This window comes from Cylas formicarius, unplaced genomic scaffold (genome assembly GCF_029955315.1).
Source record: "Cylas formicarius isolate icCylForm1 unplaced genomic scaffold, icCylForm1.1 PGA_scaffold_10__41_contigs__length_53128322, whole genome shotgun sequence".
In the NCBI taxonomy this organism is placed as follows: Eukaryota; Metazoa; Arthropoda; class Insecta; order Coleoptera; family Brentidae; genus Cylas; species Cylas formicarius.
In genome coordinates this window covers 19,088,242-19,108,315 of record NW_026844214.1, presented here as the reverse complement: position 1 = coordinate 19,108,315, position 20,074 = coordinate 19,088,242, and the positions used below count along the sequence as shown (strand labels likewise).

General features: G+C 33.8%; 5 protein-coding genes across 9 annotated transcripts; 3 read left to right on the top strand and 2 right to left on the bottom strand.

Moving 5' to 3' along the window:
• The first annotated feature begins 32 nt into the window (after positions 1–32).
• On the top strand, positions 33–1,400 carry LOC132701159 (checkpoint protein HUS1). Of its 3 annotated transcripts, XM_060668893.1 has the most exons (7): positions 33–172; positions 229–435; positions 489–592; positions 640–747; positions 801–978; positions 1,036–1,184; positions 1,264–1,400. In XM_060668893.1, the coding sequence occupies exons 1-7, from the start codon at positions 121–123 to the stop codon at positions 1,279–1,281; spliced, it is 816 nt and encodes a 271-aa protein (XP_060524876.1). In that variant the 5' UTR covers positions 33–120; the 3' UTR covers positions 1,282–1,400. The 3 variants fall into 3 exon arrangements, with proteins under 3 accessions (XP_060524876.1, XP_060524868.1, XP_060524859.1); XM_060668885.1 differs by lacking the exon at positions 1,264–1,400 and having other exon boundaries at positions 1,039–1,253; XM_060668876.1 differs by lacking the exon at positions 1,264–1,400 and having other exon boundaries at positions 1,036–1,253.
• LOC132701175 (transmembrane protein 222) lies at positions 1,101–1,945 on the bottom strand. The gene has a single exon (XM_060668904.1). The coding sequence runs from the start codon at positions 1,769–1,771 to the stop codon at positions 1,268–1,270; it is 504 nt and encodes a 167-aa protein (XP_060524887.1). The 5' UTR covers positions 1,772–1,945; the 3' UTR covers positions 1,101–1,267.
• Positions 1,946–2,263: 318 nt separating this feature from the next.
• LOC132707198 (MAU2 chromatid cohesion factor homolog) lies at positions 2,264–7,485 on the top strand. Of its 2 annotated transcripts, XM_060678953.1 has the most exons (11): positions 2,264–2,596; positions 2,644–2,823; positions 2,876–2,998; positions 3,053–3,181; positions 3,233–3,329; positions 3,430–3,594; positions 3,653–3,900; positions 3,949–4,154; positions 4,214–4,416; positions 4,479–4,616; positions 7,267–7,485. In XM_060678953.1, the coding sequence occupies exons 1-11, from the start codon at positions 2,372–2,374 to the stop codon at positions 7,269–7,271; spliced, it is 1,719 nt and encodes a 572-aa protein (XP_060534936.1). In that variant the 5' UTR covers positions 2,264–2,371; the 3' UTR covers positions 7,272–7,485. The 2 variants fall into 2 exon arrangements, with proteins under 2 accessions (XP_060534936.1, XP_060534928.1); XM_060678945.1 differs by lacking the exon at positions 7,267–7,485 and having other exon boundaries at positions 4,479–7,007.
• Positions 7,486–14,115: 6,630 nt separating this feature from the next.
• LOC132708070 (protein C19orf12 homolog) lies at positions 14,116–15,062 on the bottom strand. 2 transcript variants are annotated; one of them, XM_060680179.1, is made up of 3 exons: positions 14,865–15,062; positions 14,540–14,766; positions 14,116–14,487 (listed from the first exon to the last, which is right to left on the bottom strand). In XM_060680179.1, the coding sequence occupies exons 2-3, from the start codon at positions 14,700–14,702 to the stop codon at positions 14,225–14,227; spliced, it is 426 nt and encodes a 141-aa protein (XP_060536162.1). In that variant the 5' UTR covers positions 14,703–14,766; positions 14,865–15,062; the 3' UTR covers positions 14,116–14,224. The 2 variants fall into 2 exon arrangements, with proteins under 2 accessions (XP_060536162.1, XP_060536160.1); XM_060680177.1 differs by lacking the exon at positions 14,865–15,062 and having other exon boundaries at positions 14,540–14,852.
• A 153-nt stretch (positions 15,063–15,215) lies between these two features.
• Positions 15,216–17,782, top strand: LOC132708067 (large ribosomal subunit protein mL45). The gene is made up of 4 exons (XM_060680174.1): positions 15,216–15,489; positions 15,546–15,860; positions 16,975–17,325; positions 17,385–17,782. Exons 1-4 carry the CDS (start codon positions 15,445–15,447, stop codon positions 17,589–17,591), a joined length of 918 nt encoding a protein of 305 aa, XP_060536157.1. The 5' UTR covers positions 15,216–15,444; the 3' UTR covers positions 17,592–17,782.
• The last annotated feature ends 2,292 nt before the right edge of the window (positions 17,783–20,074 follow it).

Below are 20,074 nucleotides of genomic sequence, written 5' to 3'. Positions count from 1 at the left end.
CTTGGCTAACAGAAGTAAAAGGGAAGAAGAAACCCTTAGAGAAAATTAATAAATGACAGCGCGCCACCAACGAATTTATTTTAAAATGTGAACAAGATTAATACTAATACAAGTTGGAAAATGAAATTCAGAGCTTTGATGACTGAAAATCCTGCAATGCGAGAATTTTTAAGTATATAAGTAAGATTTTGATTGTAAAGTTACAAATTTAATTTGGGGAAATTTTAGATATCTCCCTAAGTTTGACCAGATTTGCCAAAAGCTGTATTCTCAGATTAACATCAACAAAATTGTTTTTTATTATATCCGAAGAAGAAAGAGGTCCAAGAAGGCCTCTGGTTTGGTGCGAACTTCCTGTGAGTTTTTATTTCAAAGAGTACAACATAGTGGGAGTTAGTGAAGTACATAATGAGATTTATTTAGAGTTATCTACTGGTGAGACACTTTAAATGCTTGATTAGTGATTAATATATTATAGCTGTCTTCAGTTCTGCTTTCTAGATCATGTTCCCTTTTAAAGCAAGAAATTAAATCTTTCAAAATAAAGTTGACCAATAAAGAGTCTCCATGTCTCACACTGGAAATGGAAATGGTATTTGAAATTATGAAAAATATTTGGATTATAGCACTTTTTTTCAGGTTGCCGGAGAAACACTAAGCCGTCAGTATGTACATGACATTCCTGTTGAAATTATATCTAGAAAACATTGGGCTGATTATGAGGAACCTAATTTCAGTGATTTTCATGTAAATATGTTGAAATATTTTTCTATGAAACTCTCATATCAGCGCAATTTTAGGTATCAATTGAAATGCCTAACTTAAAATCGATAAAAAATATTGTGGAAAGAATGAGGAACATGAGTCATAGTTTAATTGTTAATGCTAATCGAACTGGTAAATTGACTCTACAAATTAAAACCAACATTGTAGATCTCTCAGCTCACTTTCCAAATTTAAATGTGGAAAGTTTTGCAGGTAAAATATTTAATAACAAATTCTTTTCATTAGCATTTTAGTATTATTTCACTTTAGTAGATCACATTTCTAATAACCTAGAGGAAAGTGGTGCACAAGAAGGATCAGTAGTTTCAACTATAGACCTGAAGAAATTTTTAATGTTCCTCACAGGAATGCAACTAACAAATTGCAGAGCTACATGCAGTATAATTCACAGAAAAATGGTAAAGTTGTTTTTAGAAGAGCCCGGTGCTCTATCATTACAAATATTTTTAAGTGAATTAAGTGTTTAATTTGTTTCAGTATTTTAACATAATGTAATAACTAAAACAATAAGTAAAATTAAAGCATACATTGGGGCCCATGTTCTTAAATATCCAACAAGTGAAATATATTTTCCATGATATGTTATCAGCATTGCTAGTTTGACCATATTCCACTTCCTGGATCCATCATAATGCATTAAATTTAAAGCAGTAGCAACATGAGAATGACAATTGTCACACAATAAATTATGCATTCTGCTTTTATATATCTCAGAAGCTTTTGTAACTGCTTCATCCCAGCCTGATCCTCCTCCCATTGCTAAAGATGGTGATAATTGCCAATATTTGGTGGGTCGTCCAAAAGCCATGTTATCTTCTGAAACATAATATGGTCCAGCAAAATCTCTAATTACCCCCGAAGATAGGGCTATTCCCATATGGCCAATTATTGGAAAAAACCAAGTTAAAACTGGTATTGGTGTCCACACTATACAGAAAGGAAATCTGTCTCTTTGAAAATCGATGTTATCTTGCAGGTCCACCATGTCACAGTTATTGTGCTTTAATTAATTTAGAAATTATTTCACATCAGTATAAGATTGATTTGAGAGAAGTCAATTAAAAAATTATTTTAAAATTAGGTATTAATAATTTGAATTTGTTACTTTGCATTTTAAAAATATATCTATGGCACAGAAAATAAATTCAAATATACAAAATAATGTTTCCTCCAAATTGCACCTACTCTCCATTCTTCTTTACGCTTTATTTGGCCAGTATATAAAAACTATTCGGCCAAGTGTGCGAACCTTTAAACGAATAAGGTTAACGAATACTGTTGATCACCGACCAACCTATTTATGACTAAGACAATATGCCGGAATATACCGTAAACAAATGAAACTACACACTAACTAATCACAATAACATTTAAACCTAAAACATTACTTAAGAATCGACCAGTAATGTCCAGGGACAGAAATCCGCATATACCCTCTAGTACTTAATGTGTTACTGTGGTGGAAGTATGTCTAGCCAAGTCTGCGAAAGGAAGTAGAAATATGGTTATCTTGAAGATGTAGTAAGTTGTTCCTGAAATGTAAATATTATTTTGTTTGTGAATTAATAATAAGATTTAAATTGGAATGGCATCCTCACAAGATGCTTGGTATCTCTCTTTATTGGGTTTAGCGGAATATTTCCGGACATCCAGTCCCCCCATGATTAAATTATGTATTCAGTGTTTGCAAGCAGTATTTCACTTTAAACCTCCTCAAAGAGTTGAAGCAAGAACCCACCTTCAGCTGGGAAATATTTTGTTGAGTCACACAAAAAACATTGACCTTGCTAAGAACCATTTGGAACAAGCGGTAAACAAGCAAAGAGTCATGTGATTGAGATTAAAGTTTGCTTTTAGTGGATGCTTTCTCAATCAATTACTTCATTCGATGACGTCAAATTTGAAGCTGCCAGTGTATTGGCTGAGTTGCTGGAGCAGCAAGACCAAATAGCGGTTTCCAAACCTATTCTTCGGAAAGCTATTGAGTTGTCGCAACATAATGTGTACTGGCATTGTCGCTTAATTTTTCAGCTAGCAGTAAGGTGATCTAATTTAATTCAAATTTTAGATAACTTTTTTAACCTTTCAGCAAATACACGCCACTGAAAAAGACTACACATTAGCTAGTAGTCTGTTAGGAGTTGGTGTAGATTATGCACATATTTCAAATGCATACTATACACGAATATTATTTTTATTAAGTAAAGGCATGGTATGAAATCTATTAACTATATAATAATTTTTTTGAGAAAAATATTACTTCTAGCTCCTACTAATTGACAAAAAACACCAGGAGGTGCAACCAGTTTTAAGTCAAGCAGGTCATTTGATAGAAACCTGGACAGGAGCAGTGTATCAAAGGGAATATTTGAAAGTATACTTTTTAGTTTTACAAGTAAGGTTCTTAGACAGCATTTTCTTTTAAATGTTTGATATTTACTTATAGGTATGTCATTATTTGATGGCTGGGCAAGTGAAAGGTGTAAAACCGTGTTTGAAACAATTGCAGCAGACAATCCAAGCCATTATGGCTACAGATGATGGTAAGTCTTCATAAAAAATATTTTTTTTCAATATTTTGCTATCCGGCTTAAATAAATTCTAATATGAGCTTGTGGTAAACTTTAAGTTTTGTGATTTTAGTATTTACTGGTCCAAGTCAAGGAGACATGTTTCTTTGGATGCCTAAAGAACACTTATATGTTCTTGTTTACTTATTAACTGTCATGCATAGTATGCAAGCAGGTTATATGGAAAAGGCACAAAAATATACAGATAAAGCTTTAATACACATTGAAAAATTAAAAAGTAAGTCTATATTATTATCATTGTCGTGGTAGTATAACTTGGTTTACATCTTTTTTAGTCTTGGATAACAAACCTATTCTGTCAGTATTCCAACTAATGTTACTTGAACACATCATAATGTGTCGCCTCGTTATGGGTAATAAATCCCAAGCATTGCAGGAAATATCCTCTGCGGCTTCACTTTGTAGACAATGTCCCCGTTTGCTTGAAGCACATGGACCTCAGCTTCACACCTTACTTGGGCTCTATGCAATGAGTATGAATTGCATGGAAGAAGCTGAAGCCCAATTTATAGCTGCACTAAATGTAAGATTTAAACTCTTTTTGTGAAATTTTTGTGATTTACTGTTTTAGACATCTCAAGAAAGGGAATTGTGGACGTTTTCAAATTTAAACTTGGCTATTGTATATCTTAGAGGTAAACGAGAAGCCGATTTCACAACACTTTTTGACCGAATCAACCCTGATAATCTTCCTTCTCATTCACACAGTCTCAAAGCAGCAGCTTACTATGTTCAGGGATTGCAATCATTTTTTCAAGGACGTTATAATGAAGCCAAGTATCTAATCTGCAATGAATTTTTCACTTGTTTGCATTAGTAATATTGGTTATTTTTAGGAGATTTCTCAGGGAAACACTGAAAATGGCAAACGCGGAGGACTTGAACAGACTTACCTCAGGTTCTCTGGTCCTTCTCGGTCACATCTTTTTATCCTTGGGTAATAGCAGGGAGAGTATGAATATGGTGACACCTGCTATGCAACTAGCCAGCAAAATACCTGATGTTCATGTACAGTTATGGGCCTCTGCTATTTTGAAAGGTACTTTTTATTATTTATTATATATTATTTAGTTGTCTCTCCATTCTCTCTTATTCTTGTAGACCTGCATAGAATCTGCGGAGATATACAACGTGAAAATGAGGCCTACCAGAGACACTTGAGTTTTTCTCAAATTTTGTTAAATGACCACTATCAAGCTTCACAAATGCCTGAACACAGTCTGGTGCAGTGGACTCAAGGTAACCTACCAGAAAATATTGCCTCAAATCCACAGAGTACTTCTGCTTTGGCAGTGGCCATTGGTCTGGGAAGGCCATAAATTTCATTATAAACTTTGACTGATTTTTTAATTATCTTAGATTATTATAAGGTCACCAATTTTAATAAATCTTTTGTGAAACAATTGAACAGACCACTTTTTTAATGGTAATTTTATTTATTTATTTATCCTCTTTCAAGGGATATTGCTGTATTGTTATTTAACACGTTGACTGCCGACTACGAGATAACTGGTTGGTAGCGATCTTTTCAAGGACGCCAACTACGAGTTATCTCGTACTGTATTCACTTGCCATTCTTGTGTTGCTACGATTAAACTCGTAATATATCAGTGCTAATATCGATAGATGGCTTATTGGGAAAGAACAAAAAATCAATGTTGGCTTGCATGAAAAGACAATTTATTTGAAAACGGACATAAAAAATGTAAGTGTAAGAATTAAGTCAAATTACAGAAGTATAATAATATTTACTGTTTGTGGAACTTTTTAAAACAATCTTCCACACACAGAGCTGGTTTTTCACTACATACTGGACAGTAATAACGCGTTTCTCGGCGTTTTTTTCCTTGGTTACATATGCGACATGGTTTCGTTGGACGCTGTTTTTTTTTCGGTAGGCGGGAAACTCTAAATAATGGATACTTTGCAATTTACTCTTTTTCGTAACGTGTTGAATTTCTTGTCCAATCAATGCGAGCACGAATTCCTCTCTGAACTTTATCAGTTTTATGTTAGAAGATGTAACTTTTTTAAAAATTTTGTGAGCATTGTGGATGTAAATCTCTATAATGTGCAATGCAACCTTTTTGGGCCATCTAATAGTCTTTCTTAGAGATGAATAATACGAAAGCATTTGATCTGATTGGTCAATGCCAGACATTCCATTGTTGTAATCTCGAATTATATTCGGTTTCATAGAAATTTTTCCATTGCGATTGGGCACTTCTATCATTTCAACAACATGCATGAAATGCAAAGGACATCTCGCTTGTCTTTCCATTTGCAAACAGTAACAGGACCATTTCGCTGCCAAATACACTCCCCTTTTTTCAATTTACGATTTACCAAATCTCTAGGGTTCGCTTTTCTGTTATTTCGTAGGGTTCCACACACATACATTTTTCGTGTATTTAGCAGTTTTGTAAGTGTAACAGAATTATAAAAATTATCCATGAAAACCGTGTATCCTTTATCGAGATAGTCCTCAAGTAAATGTAAAACAACATCAGTAGTGTGGCCTACGTTATTGTCAGTTTTCTCAGATTTTCCACTATAAATCTTTATTTTCATAACGAGACCATCGGACTCACAAAGTTCATACAGTTTGATCCCATATTTGTGTTTCTTATTTTTTATGTATTGGCGGAAAATCAATCTTCCCCGCCATAGCATCATAGACAGATCAATACAAATATTTTTATTTGGTACATAGTTTTCCCGCATAATATTGTTGAAATGATTTAGAATTGGTCTTACCTTGTATAATCTGTCGGTAGATGTCTGAGATATAACTGACGCGGATGATGACGCAATGAATGATTCAGCATTAGTGAAGCGACAAGTCAGTGCAGGTGTGCCTACGAATAAACTCGTAATTGACTTCCGAGAAGAGATTACTGTTTCCGACGCCAACTACGAGATAATTCGTACATTTTTTTTTTAGGAAAATACGTTTTTACTCTTTTATTTTATAACTATGCTCTAGATTTAGACTTTTTAATAATATAATGTAATAAAATCAAAATTTCATTTTTGGCCAGAAATCTGAAAATTACTGTGCAGTCAACGTGTTAAATGTCAAATCATAAAAGTATTCTTAGATTTAAAAAAGTATAGTGGCATAAGAATCAATAAGTTAGAAGTGCAAAGGTAGGCAGAATATAAATAGCAGGCCAGCTAGGAAGGAAAAATACTTTTATGATATGAAAAAATAAAATTATGAAATTTTATTTTACAATCTTGGAAAGCAACTAAAGGTACAATAGCATCTTTGTAAAATTTTATCATAACTAATGTTTCTTTCTTTGGTAATTTAGGCTAGGAACAAGATATAGAGATATGGTTTTTACTATACTATTTGTTTTATTTATTTATAACTAACTCCAAAACAGTGTGAAAAATTGGTACAGGAGGCTTACAATCAAAATAAAACAATTATATGAAAAAGCTTGGTATTTTATGTAAGTCTTCTTAAGTTTAAGTAGATAGTGTAAATAGTCACTGCAATTATACTTTCAATTTCTGACAAAATTGTTTTATTGTTTTTGGTTTACCAATTACTTTTGATATAGAGTTATAAGTCTGAATACAGCTATATAATGGTGATCTTGGTACTGTAAGAGTTTTTAAAAAGTTAGTTCTAAAGTCGCTTGCACTACGGGTACTATTATGGGTATTATGGGTATTATTAGTTGTTTCACTTTCCCCAGCATGGAATTAATTACCTTATATAAGGTGCATTGAAACTATTTTAAATTAAAAATCTAGATTCTTTGTTTAAACTGTCTGTACACCATTTTATTGAGCCAATTTGGTTCATATGTATGTCCCGATCAAGTTTATTTGTTAAGATTAGTCCTAAATATTTATAATTTTGTACTTCTTTCAGTTTAACATTGTTCAGAAACAAGTTTATATCACAGATATGTTGCTGTTAGTTCGAAGTATTGAAGGTTTTGTATATACAGTATATGCTGCGGAGGTTCAAGGATCGACCCTTGGGCAACACCTACAGCAAGCGTCCCTTTTTTACTTTTTTATTTGTTTATGTGTGTAGTGTTTGCGGTCTTTGAAGTATATTTGTAGAAGTGTTAGTGCAACACCTGTGAAGCCCATTTTTTATAATTTATGAATGTTGACTGTGTCAAAATGCTTTTTGAAAATCGATGAATATTGTTAACACAGACTTAGCTTTGCTGTCCTATTTTTAATTATTTTTTCTGTTATTTTTGAAAATGTATTTAGGATAGAACTTGGCCTATAATTGCTAAGGTCCTTTGGTGAGTCCTTTTTATATACTGGTGTTATTCTTGCTGTCTTTAGTTCTTCAGAAAACAGGTCAGTTTCTAGGATATTGTTACCAATGTTCACAATTTTTTCTCCAATGACATCAAAAACTAGTGTCAAATCTGTTTTTGTTATGGTGTCTTCTCCAGGTGAGCTGTTTTTCTTTAGGTCATTTAGAGTGCTCTGAAAGTTTGTCGGCTCAAGGTAGATTGAATCTTAACCGTTGATTTATATTAGCATTAATTTTTGAAGCAAAGTTTTTTGCAATTTCTGAGAAGTATGTGTTGAACTCTTGTGTCATTTTTTGTTCATTTTTAATTGTCCTGTCATGCTTTTTATTTCTCTTATTTTTGTCTATTTTGATGTTTTTATATACAATCCATTTAAAACGTCCCATATTTTTTTTGAGTTTGTCCCAGCTTCATTAAGTTTTTTTCCACATACTCTTTTCTTAGTTTTGTCCTTTAGTTGTTTAGTTGATTTTTTTTTCTATTTCAGTTTGAATGTTTTTCAGCAACTTCCATCTTTTGTAAAGGTTGTCTCTCTCTCTAAGTTTGTCTATAAATTTAGCATTTATTCAGTTGTTGTTGTTGTGTATTTTTATCTTACACTCCTGCGCATTCAGTTTTTGATGTTATTTTTATTTCTGTTAATTTACTAAATGTTGTTACTTCTTGGGTTTGTAGTGTAATTTTTAAAGTTTCTATCCATTTGTCTGTTGTTTTTTTATTTATTATTTAATGTTTTTTTTATGATATTTTTGTTTAATTCAATAGTCTTGATTCTGGGATCAGGTATAACATGATCTGTAAGACTAATATTACAGTTCATATTTTTATTTTTTAAGATGTTGTCTAATATTGTAGCAGTTTTTCTTGTGCTTTCTCCGCGCTTATTATATTCTGTATTTTAAAGGTATTCATTTCGATGACATTCATATATTCCTTAGTTGGATCTGATTCACCAATTAAATTCAAATGTATTTCTCCTACAATAATGCATTGTGATTTTTGAGCAACCATAATTTTATCAATATCTTGTATAAATCTATTTTTCGTCGCGGAAACCGCAGCACGCTAACGAATTTGCTCCAGTAATAACTTTTTTATTTTATGACTCTAAAGTGGAATTAATTCGGGAAATTTGTGTGTAGGAAGGATTGCCTTTTCTTACATCGCAACACTTAATTGTATAACGTGTTTTCTGTTTTTGTCGGATACGGTTGCAGCGGTTTTTTTTTGTGGAGTGCTTGACCGCAGACTGTCCGCACCATTGGGTTGGATTCGTTTGAGTAAGTGCAATTCTATTGACAAATTTCCTCAACCAGTGACAAATTTTCTTTTGTATACAGTGGCTCCCAATGCCGGTTCCAGTACTGGGTGTGCACTTTGTGAACGATCAGTTAGTGACAGGTTACCCTCTATATCATGCTGTGTTTGTCTATCATGGTTCCATCAGGTCTGACAAACAACGAATTCAACAAGCAGACCTCTCTATGGAAAAAATCGGGAGATACCACTTGAGTATGCAATTCCTTTGATAAAGCTCCCACTTTTGCCAACCAGCAAAGCCTAACAGATGGTTACAATTTAGCTTCAGATATGGTACTTAAGAGGAAAGTTGGGCAGTCTAACAGCGCATCCGGCCGTCTTTCGATCGGTGCGGGCCCTGGACCGTCTGGTAGTGATGTGTCTCTGAATGATCACGAGGAACAAATTAAGATTAATACTCAATTGCAGAATGAAATTGAAATAATTAAAAACAGACTTCCACTGGAAGCTGATGGTGTTATGGCCTGCACTAATGAGATTATTAGAGATTCGGTTCGTGAGTTTACTGATAGACAGAGAATGCAGAACAACGTTATGATCTTTAATTCCCCTGAATACATTCCCTCAGAAGATCAAACCAGGGATATTTTACTTAAGGTCTGCTCAGATGTAAACATTAATAATATAAAAGTGTATTGAGTAGGTCGTGCGAATGCGCAACATGCTAGGCTATTGAAGGTTGTTATGAACTCCTCAGTAGATGTAGCATCTGTAATCAGATAATCCAAAGAGTTAAGAAAGGTCGACCTATATAAAAATATTACAATAAATTTCTATGGAACATCAAAGGAGCTTGAAGAATATAAAACATCCCGGATGGAACTAAGTGACAGACTTCGCAAGGGTGAGACAAACCTTAGCAAGCTTGTCTAGCAGATCTATTGATCTTCATGGAAGAGAAGTGCAATGTGTCTATCAAAATGTGTGGGGTCTCAATACGAAAACAGTGGACTTCTTCAAATCAGTGTGTAGTACGAATCTGGATATTATTGCGATCACGGACAGTTGGTTGCAGAAGGGGACTCTGAACAACGAAGTGTTTGACAACAGATACACAGTTTTTAGATATGATGCAGACCTTCGAAGTGTTGGTCTTTCGCGTAGTGGGGACGTCATGTTAGCAGTTAAGATTGGTTTTAGGGTAATTGCTGTAGATTTAAATATGATTAGGAATAATATTAGTATAGTAGATATCGATATCAGGATGACTCTCGACTGTCAAAATAGAAGCCGTCATACCAATTTACAACACCGCAAATACAATTTCAGGAGAGCAGATTTTCACAAACTCTACAACAACATACTTGATACAGATTGGTCATATTTACTAAGTACTAAAAATGTTATTGAAGTTTGCGACAAGTTTTACCAAACATTGTATACTATTTTTAACGACTGCGTTCCTGTATCTATTACCACAAAAGATCATTTCATCATTTTTATGGTTCACATTCGAAATAATTAAAGCAATTCTCTAATGCATTTATTACCATTGCTCACCTAACTGATGACGCTATATTAAGAGAATTAGCACGAGTTAAGAACAAAGTATCGTGTAGTCCTGATAAAGTTCCTTGTTTGATTGTGCGAGGTTGTGCATATGCCTTGGTTAAACCTCTTATTTTTAACTTAGCGCTAGCAACAAACACCTTCCCAGGCAACAAACACCTTCCCAGATGTCTGGAAGGAGGCCAGAATAACTCCCATCATAAAGAATGGAAAATCATCTGATATATCCAACTACAGGCCTGTATCGATAATATCGCCTTTTGCGAGAACTTTCGAGATGTCGATGCATGATAGTATTTTCAACCAAATGAAACACTTGGTAACCCACAAACAACATGGTTTTTTTAAAAGACCGGAGCACCATCAGTAATTGGGCTTGTTTTACACAATTCAATGCTAAGGCTTTGGACGATGGAAGGCGGGTAGATGTGCTATACACAGATTTTTCAAAAGCCTTTGACCGGGTGGACCACACTATACTGCTCTCTAAACTGAGAATGCTTGGATTTTGTGATGACCTTGTGGAATTCATAAAGTCATATCCGCATAACAAAATACAATATGTGGAGCTCCGCGGTCACCCGTCGCTTACGTTCATCGCTAGTAGCGGCGTTCCCAGGATAGCAATTTAGTGCCATTGATATTCTTGCTTTTCATTAATGATGTAGTAGCTAATATTGATAGTCAAATTTTGCTCTTTGATGATGTGAAATTGTTTAGAATAATTGATAGTGTGGTGGACTGTGTGTCTCTGCAGAATGATTTGGAGATTATTGGTTCTTGGTTTGCTTCTAATAACCTACCCCTGAATACAGAAAAATGTTTTGCAATAACATTTTCAAACAAAACTGATACTACAACTTTTAATTACCATCTGGATCACGTTTTACTGAGAAAATGTGACAATTTCAAAGACCTGGGTGTAACGTTTGACACAAAACTGTCCTTCAGAAATCATGTCGATAAAGTCTGTGGAAGTGCACTCAAAATGCTGGGATTCATAGTGAGAAACTCTAGAGATTTTGCAAGGGAACATACTTTAAAACTGTTATACTATAGTTATGTGCGCTCGAAGCTAGAGTACGGTTCAACGGTATGGCAACCAATATTTGGCAAGTACATCACTCAAATTGAAAATGTACAGAGAAAGTTATTGAAATTTATTCACTTTCATATAAATAGTTTCTACCTAGCCAGGAGACTACCACAGAGTGATTTATTACTAATGTTTAAGGTTCCCTCACTGTTGAATCGTAGGAGGTCCCTTTCATTTCAGTGTTTATATAAACTTTGCAATTCATTAGTGGATTGCCCTGAGTTGCTGAGCCAGCTGAACTTCCATGTTCCCTCAAGGTCTATAAGTGCGTCACCTGTATTTCACCTAGTAACTCCAACAAACAATTTTTTGATTAAAGGTGTTCTCTATCAGTTGATGAAATTATTTAATGACTTCTGCAATGATATTGACGTTTTGTGTCTTATTCGTTCATAATTTACCACATTAACTAAACGTAAATTTGAAATATTGTAATGGATTGTATATTTCACTATTACTATGCCGGAGTGTATGTAGTTAATCTGTTAGACAAAGATTATTATTATTATATATATTATGTAGCTTGGTTTTTATGTGGCTTATGGATAATAATAATAATTGTAGTCAACTTGAACAAGGTATATGCCTATATTGGTTATCTTTAACAAATAGACACACCACACCAGGAGTCCCTATATTGGTGCAAAGCATTATAATTTGGCAGGTTAAAATATTTTTTTCTACTCCCGTCTTTAAAGTACCTAATTACGCACCGATCTAGCGTGCGAGAAGCGTCGCTTTAAAACGTCAATTTCGTTTCCCACGAATCCGAGCCACTTCGGACATTTCCGGGATTTTACCTGACAGGTTTGGGAGTAATCGGATGTTTTCGGAGATATTTCCCACGTTTTGAACTTTAACGTTTGTCAATTCTGACAGTCACGTCAGTGAATGTATTCATGTTTTGCGAAAATATACCCAAAAACTAACAGTCGTAGAAAAAGTATAGTATGCAACACGTTCGGTAAACTTTTTAACTCACTCGTTTATTAAAAACTCTCTCCGTTACGCTCCGCTCGTGTCAAATATACTTGTGAGTCAAATGCCGTTTACCGCACTTGTTGCATAATATACTATTTCCCCCAGCCGTCGAGTGTGTGGTAAGAAACAAGTGACAAACCAATCACACATGTCGATCCAGCCAGTGAGGTTCGATTATACATGGGCTTCCTTTGGCACTATCTTCTGTCCAAGTGTCCTATACATTTTCTGCCTTACATATGACGTAAGGCGGCAGAAGTGTAGCTGAATAATAGAAGTATTTGGTACTCCTTGGGAAAATGCATAATTTTTTCCAGGCATCGTCCGACACTCCGACACTCGTCAACGTTTTCAATGGTTTGTTCTAAATTGTCAAAATATTTTTTAAGCAGAGCAGAGGAGACTTCTGCTGGACTTTGTTTAATATTACTTGCCAATCTTTTACCAGCAACATTCTGATATCTCTTTAGCAAGGAATTTACCCAGTTAGGCTCAGAAATATTCTCCTTAAATCAATAGACACTAGTTGACTTGTTAAGAACTGTTTGCCCAGCGGGTCAGTCTTTGCTGAGGGCTTTTCTGAGTTTTAAAAAGTAGTCGTAATTTAAAGTAATACGAAAGTTAGTATTAACAAATTGTCTGTCTCCTAACAACAAACAGTTGGGGAGATATTTAATATGCAAGTTCCGTGGTAGATGAGAGTCCAAATAAAAGACTGCTGGGAAGGTTAAGTGGGCAGTCTCTCGAATTCAGAGCGCCCCGTAATTGGTGAGACGAAAAGTAAGTAACATGAGCTCACCTTTTGTCGTAAGATTTTCGAAATCTGCTGCAAAAGTGCTGCTTCTTTTTTTTTAGTATTTTATACGGCCCTTTTTTGGAAACGTTTATGTAGCCTACATGCTTTCTTTTTTTGGCGAATCTCGGGCCGAGTGTGCGTATGTTTTTTGTATACATTTTCATGCTGTTTTTCTGTGATACGAAAGATAATAAAACGAAATTTTCAAAGCCTTTTAGTAACTTATGCAAAATTACGCAAATTCCCTTTTTATTTTTTAAACCTTAATTTAAACCACGTGTGACATGTCTTCTGATTTGCAAGGATAAATATTGAAGTCAGCAAACAAATATGTCTGTGTACTACACTCTTACATTTTCTTGTAATCTGAATAAAATATATTATTATTAATTCAAGCTTTTCAAAAATTCAAATTATTTAAAAAATAGCCTAAAAATTCAGCATTTTCCTTGATTTTTAAAATATTAAATACATACTATGGTTAAAAACAGTTTAAAAACATCTGACGGACTGAAATTTGCAGAATAGAAAACTTGCAGGGGTTACCTTAAAATTAAACATTTTTTAAATAAAGAAAAGTGTTACGAAAAAAATATTTGTACAAAAAATTTGCAAGTTTTTAAAATGAGAGTATATATCTATCGATCTAAACACCCAACTGACTGTATAATTATGTATTGGAACTTAAACTTAAAGCAGGAAAAAAGCAAAATATAAAAATTAAATTTATTTGAGTATTTTCATTGTAACAAGTGCCATAATTTAATAATATAATCACAGAAATTACTAATAATCACAATAAAATATAGATCTATAAACACTATTTAATAGGATACGATACGCCGACTCATTGTTTAACCATTTGCAACTGCATTTCTCGCATTAAAAAAGACCCTAGTTCTGCAATTACTACATCTTTGAGGGAAGCGCTAGTGAGAATCAGTGATAAAGCACCAACAAAATCTTGGGGCTTTGTCTTTTCAATAGCCTTTGTAACTGCTTCAGCTAGAGCTCGCCTTTGGTTTGATGACATTTCACTGATAACTTGTGCTACAGATTTATATGTCCCTTGACCATACCAAGCAGCTCCAATTGATGAAACTACACCTCCTATTAAAGTCAAAGTTACTTCATTTTATAATTATATGATCTAATAATTTACCGATGGCTAATCCTGGGGGTCCAGCCAATAAACCCCCAAAAAATGCACCAAACCCAGCTATAAGGGCGCCTTTTCCGGATTCGATTAAAGTAACTCTAAGATTTTCTTGCTGAGCAAGTAATGAACAAATTTCGACAATGTTTTCGCGATTTTTGCTGTTCATTTTGTCGACCTTTAATTTTTTTAAAAATTTAGATTATTTTTCCACTACTGACCTTAAATTTTGTCTGAAATTAAGATGAAAATTAAATTTCGTTACAATTACAAATATAAAAAAAAAACCCTGGCTGATTTGCAAGGTTAGCAGTGGCATACACAGACATACATAAAGAAAATTTCCTTGGCGTGCTGCTAGGCATGTCAGCTGGGTTATTCGTCCATTACCGCAAAAATTTTTGATTCATTTACGAAGAAATACTATATATAAAACTTAGGCTAATAATTATTATTTTAAAAATACTACCAAAAACACTACACTAAGTGACGTATGACGTGACCTTGAGCTTCGATAAAAGTCAAAATACTATCCTTAGCTAAAATCTAACGAAACGTCCGATAGCTTTACAACCCGTATCTAAAGAAACGGCAATGTTGACTAAAATGCCGCGTTATCGAATTTGTTGCATAATATACTATTATTTGTGTGTATTTTGCATTTCAACATGAATTTGTACTTTTTACAAAAAATGGATACTTTAATTTAATAAGTAAATATAAATTAAATATTAATTTAATTTTATAGTTAAAATCCAGATCCAGGGTTCGTGCTAAAAGCTAGGTTGTGATTTTCTTGAAGTTGATATTCTATGCATTGATGTTGTTCGGTGTTCCGTGTCTCTGGTAATTCCTCTTGTAAAAACACAAATGTTCGAATTATTTTAATAAGCTGTTTTAAACTTTTAAGTATGGCATTGCGTACAATTTTAAACTTAGATATAAGGGCTTTACAGGTACCGCCTGCTAATTTACAAATTATGTTGCTTATGTACTCTTAATATATTTTTAGGGTGTCTTCCAGCAATTTCTCCCCATTTCCCACAATGTTAGCATGCAATTTGTTCGGCATCGACGTACAAAACATTGGAATCCTAAATGGAAACTTTTCAGACGGCTTAAGGTTATAAAAGTTGATTTGCCCAAATTTAATGAAAAACGCAGTGATTTGACTGAAGAAGAAATTAGATCCAGACTAAAGGAACATGGATTATTACCAGCAAGACCATGGTTAGAAAGACAATTTTTTATTAGCTCCACAGGTGGAGTGTTTGAAGCTTATGTTCCTCCTGAGGGAGATGGGAAAGTTTCACCAGTGTCCACACAAGTATATATAATATTTCCAATATATCTTTTTCTTTCACAGTCTCATATTTACTTATGCTGAATTTAGTATTTATTATATTTCATTTCTTAATGCGAGAGAGTAATAAAATGCAAATTTGCAATGTCAGGGTTATGCAATGATAGTTTCCAATAAATTCTTCATTTTGGTTTTTAATACCTATATAGCTGGTTCCTAATTAAATTTAAGAATCTACTATTTACAGTCAAACTTCATTTGTAAATTTTAGTGAAAATGTTTCAAGTGGTCAGATGAAGTGTTATTATTGGTTCCACCGAAATAATAAGGGCCTGTTCAGTGTTTTCTAACATATGAGATCAGCTTCCCGCATCCTTTCTCCTAGTTCTTTTAGTTCATTTTTCACAATCTACTGCCTTTATTTCATCCCTCAGTAGTGTTTCTATTCTGTCTGTTGAAAGCAATTTTCTGTTTCCAATTTTTTTTGTAATGAAAAATCATTTCTTTCAAAGTTTTCCACAATTTCTTTTTACCCATGCAAGCAAATCATCCTTTTTCATTTCAAACATTATTTTGTCCAAGATAAAATCTGGGTTTTTCTTTTTTAAATAAGAGTTCTTCTAAGTCATATTTGAACACATTTCTATTTTTGCAATTCTGAATCTTGAGTTTTGGTGGTGAATCTGTTTCTCAGCAACAAGTTCAAAAACACTAGTCATTTTTAATAAGAACTCTGCTAACTGGAGGAAAGTGACTATAATTCTAATTTTAAACAGTAAAGTACAAGGAGATCTGTCTACCTGCCATTCTCATGACCCTTATTATAGGTACACTAAGCTTATGGAATACTGCTAAGCCCACTAAGTTTTACAGTTCAATAATGACATAACTTTCTCACATTAAGAAACAGATTATAGTTACTTTTTCAAAGAAACTTCCATAGGCTACTGTAATAATTTTTACAAAACTTCTAGATTCCTCCTACGTCGGTTTTTGCCATTTTCAGTCAAGCTCTGAAGAAGCCAACAGGGTGATTGGCGAAACGTTACCAAGTTCGACTTAGCAAAAACCGACGCATGAGGAATCCACAAATTTTGTAAAAAGAGTTAGTTTTTCAACTCATGCGGTTTGGTTTTAGGGTGCAAAACAAAGTCTTCAACATTTAGAGAAAAAAACCAAAACCATGATGGCAATTCGAAAAATCAGGCAGTTTGAGGAAGATTTTGATTCTCCAACCTTTTGCAAAGAAGCAACGAACATATATATCAAAATGCATGAGCTTATGGCGGCCCGGGACACAGAAAATATTATTTCTTATGTGACAGAAAAAGCATATCCAGAAGTAACACACAATATCCATAACAAAACAATACATTGGAAATATATCAAGGATATTGAGTCCCCAAGAATTGTTCATGCTAGGTGTACCGATGTGGTAACCAAAGAAAATATTTTTGCTCAGGTTACTATTAGGTTTCACACACAACAAGTAATGCTATCTTTTGATTAATTGGATATAATGTTCACATTAATGCTGTGGTGTTTCAGATACTTGCAATCTATGATCGTTTTGGCAGATTAATGCATGGAAGTGAAATTCTTGCCAAAGATGTTTTAGAATATGTAGTGTTTGAAAAACATATAGTAAATGAGTATGGCAAATGGAGAGTGCATTCCAAAATTATACCAGAATGGCTACCGCCCAAGCAGCCATCTATTACCACATTAAAAATGGTGGAACAAAATGAACAATAAATTATAAATAGAGCAATGTAATCAGAAAAGCCTAAACATATTTACTGTTTAATTTTATTTTGGACCCTTAAATAACTTGAACTGGTATCAGCGCCTATAAATAGTTACAAATTATTTAATAGCTTTGTGCTGCTTTTTTTTGTTTTAAATGTGAAGTCGCTTAAACATAGAGGTCAGCGTTTATGCTGTTGTTGCTTCGAGCACCCAAAACGAGCCAGATGATTACAAAAATTTCTTAAGAATGGATGAACAACTGTTTTAACACCTAGTTGCACTCGTTTTACATATATAATAAGGCAGGATTAACACATTAAGATTTCTTGCAACTGGCAACGGTTTTGAAATTTTCTTCTTAAATAGCTGCAATAACCATAAGTTGGAGAGAGCTGTTATGCACTCTGAGTCTCAAAGATTATACCAAGGCAAGGAAACAATAAACTTTAGTTGAAACAAAATTTATTTGAATTATAAAATTTTAGTAATTATTATGCAACTTAGTATTACCATTATACACTAATTAAACCAGTATCTTAAAACTAATATAAAGGAAGTTTGTAATATAAAGAAGTGAAATATAAAATGTCATTAATATTTTTTTCTGTTCAGGATCCATAATTTTAAGCTATTTGGGACTCTCGCATTGTGGTTCTTGGAATCGAGTGCAAGCTAACTTAATAAATTATTTGGCGGGATCACTTTTATCTTTTGGCTTACATTTCCGTTTCCTGTTGGTATTTACAACATCAACAGTTGATATAGTAGGGCTTGATTCCGCATCCTGTTTGAATTTCTCAAAATGAAAGAGAGCTTGGATTCTTATGCAGTTGCATAATCTTTTTGCTAACAGGCCCCGAAAAATTAATTATTCATCCAAATAACATTCAACATTCTGAATATTTTTTTATTTCCTCAAAAAAGTAACGCATGATTGTTTTATATCGTGAGCAAACACCGATTTATTTAAAAGTTATTTACAAATTTGAGTTCGATATTTTAATACTAGTGTCTGCATATTATATGATATATTTAATGGGTTTTTACTGCATATAAATCCCGGCTCTATACAATAAGAATAATAAGTATGTAATCTGTTATCCATTATGAAACTAAATAAGTTTGTTTCAAATGCCCAGAAGTCCAGAAGAGTGGAAGGCTTTAACCCAATACTTCGCTACGCGCTTGTACTTCCCACATTGTGTGAGAAACACGTGTCAATTGTTAAGCCTGCCAATTCAGGTTCATTTTACTACAATTATTAAGGAGCTTTCAGTATAGTATTGAGGGTTGTAGTAAATCGATCGCGGGGTAAATGGACGTGTTTTGGGGGGAGGTGTCCTTGGCCACACAAAATATGGTGAAGCACTCCTACTCTTTCCAATAGAGAAGAGTTACCTAATTTTGCTGAAACTTCCATATGTATTTGCTGGCGATGATGGCACTAGGTCAAAATTTAAGGGAAGCAAACTCAACAATGAACAACGTATATTCAACTACCGTTACAGTAGAGCTTGAAGAGTTTCGGAAAAATTTATTTCCAATTCTTGCTGCCTGATTCAGGATCTTTCACAGAGTCATTCGCTTATTACCGAAAAAAGTTCGGAAAATCGTACTCGCTTGTTGTTTTCTACACACCAACATAAAAAAAATGTGTTCCAATAGCTACATGCTATAAGGATCCGTGGATATAGAACTTGCAAATACTAGAGAAAAGTAGTTGGCTCTTGCAGAAACGAGGGTTTTGTAGTACACCCACTAAATGTTAGCAGAAATGCACATCATCACTCTATCGGTGCTATATCTATCAGAGATAGCTACTCCAAATATTTTAACAGAACGGGATTGGTAGCATGGCAGTGTACAAAACTAATTTTATAAATATAAAATAAACATTTTACGCTATAAATATTTTAATGAAACTTCAACCTACTTCATGTTCATCATCAATTATTGTGCTTCCTGGTTGACAAAGAAATCCATAACGTCGAAGTACCGCAACATAGTTTAGTATATCTTCTCAGTTTCTGCCTCTGATTTTTTCGAATCTTTAATTATGTTCAATTCCTTCCTGAACTTGGTTCGGACGGAATTGAATTTTTTCATCAACATCATCTATCGTCGTGGGAACTTCCGTCAATATGGCAATATATCCCTCAATCATATTGATGACACCTCAATATATTGAAGGGACATCGCTCTGAATAAAAATCGAACGGATTTTATTTTTTTCAATATTATTATTTCAATAATATTGGCCATGTAAGGTAGGCTTTAGACTGAGAATGATATTAGTGAAGAGCGGGGAGGCCACGCTGCCGTGGCACCTTCTTTAGACCTACTTTTCTTTGTGTGCAAGTAAAAATAAACAGTACGAAGGCAATTCGAACTAGAATACATCGGTCTAATTATCTTTTACATGTGCGCAGTATAAATTTCGTAGCAATAAAATTCCCAAGGCGCATGCGCGAACCATTCTAAAATGAAAC

Excerpts from the sequence above, each read along its gene's own strand:
- LOC132701175 (XM_060668904.1), bottom strand. The coding sequence starts at position 1,771 with ATGGTGGACCTGCAAGATAACATCGATTTTCAAAGAGACAGATTTCCT.
- LOC132708070 (XM_060680179.1), bottom strand. The coding sequence starts at position 14,702 with ATGAACAGCAAAAATCGCGAAAACATTGTCGAAATTTGTTCATTACTT. Across the intron at positions 14,488-14,539 it reads ACCCCCAGGATTAGCCATCG|GAGGTGTAGTTTCATCAATT; the intron begins GTAAATTATTAG and ends TGACTTTAATAG.
- LOC132708067 (XM_060680174.1), top strand. The coding sequence starts at position 15,445 with ATGGCATTGCGTACAATTTTAAACTTAGATATAAGGGCTTTACAG. Across the intron at positions 15,490-15,545 it reads TAGATATAAGGGCTTTACAG|GGTGTCTTCCAGCAATTTCT; the intron begins GTACCGCCTGCT and ends ATATATTTTTAG. Across the intron at positions 17,326-17,384 it reads TTAGGTTTCACACACAACAA|ATACTTGCAATCTATGATCG; the intron begins GTAATGCTATCT and ends GTGGTGTTTCAG.
- LOC132707198 (XM_060678945.1), top strand. The coding sequence starts at position 2,372 with ATGGCATCCTCACAAGATGCTTGGTATCTCTCTTTATTGGGTTTAGCG. Across the intron at positions 4,155-4,213 it reads GGACGTTATAATGAAGCCAA|GAGATTTCTCAGGGAAACAC; the intron begins GTATCTAATCTG and ends GGTTATTTTTAG. Across the intron at positions 4,417-4,478 it reads GGCCTCTGCTATTTTGAAAG|ACCTGCATAGAATCTGCGGA; the intron begins GTACTTTTTATT and ends TTATTCTTGTAG.
- LOC132701159 (XM_060668876.1), top strand. The coding sequence starts at position 121 with ATGAAATTCAGAGCTTTGATGACTGAAAATCCTGCAATGCGAGAATTT. Across the intron at positions 436-488 it reads TTATTTAGAGTTATCTACTG|TTCTGCTTTCTAGATCATGT; the intron begins GTGAGACACTTT and ends AGCTGTCTTCAG. Across the intron at positions 593-639 it reads TCACACTGGAAATGGAAATG|GTTGCCGGAGAAACACTAAG; the intron begins GTATTTGAAATT and ends ACTTTTTTTCAG.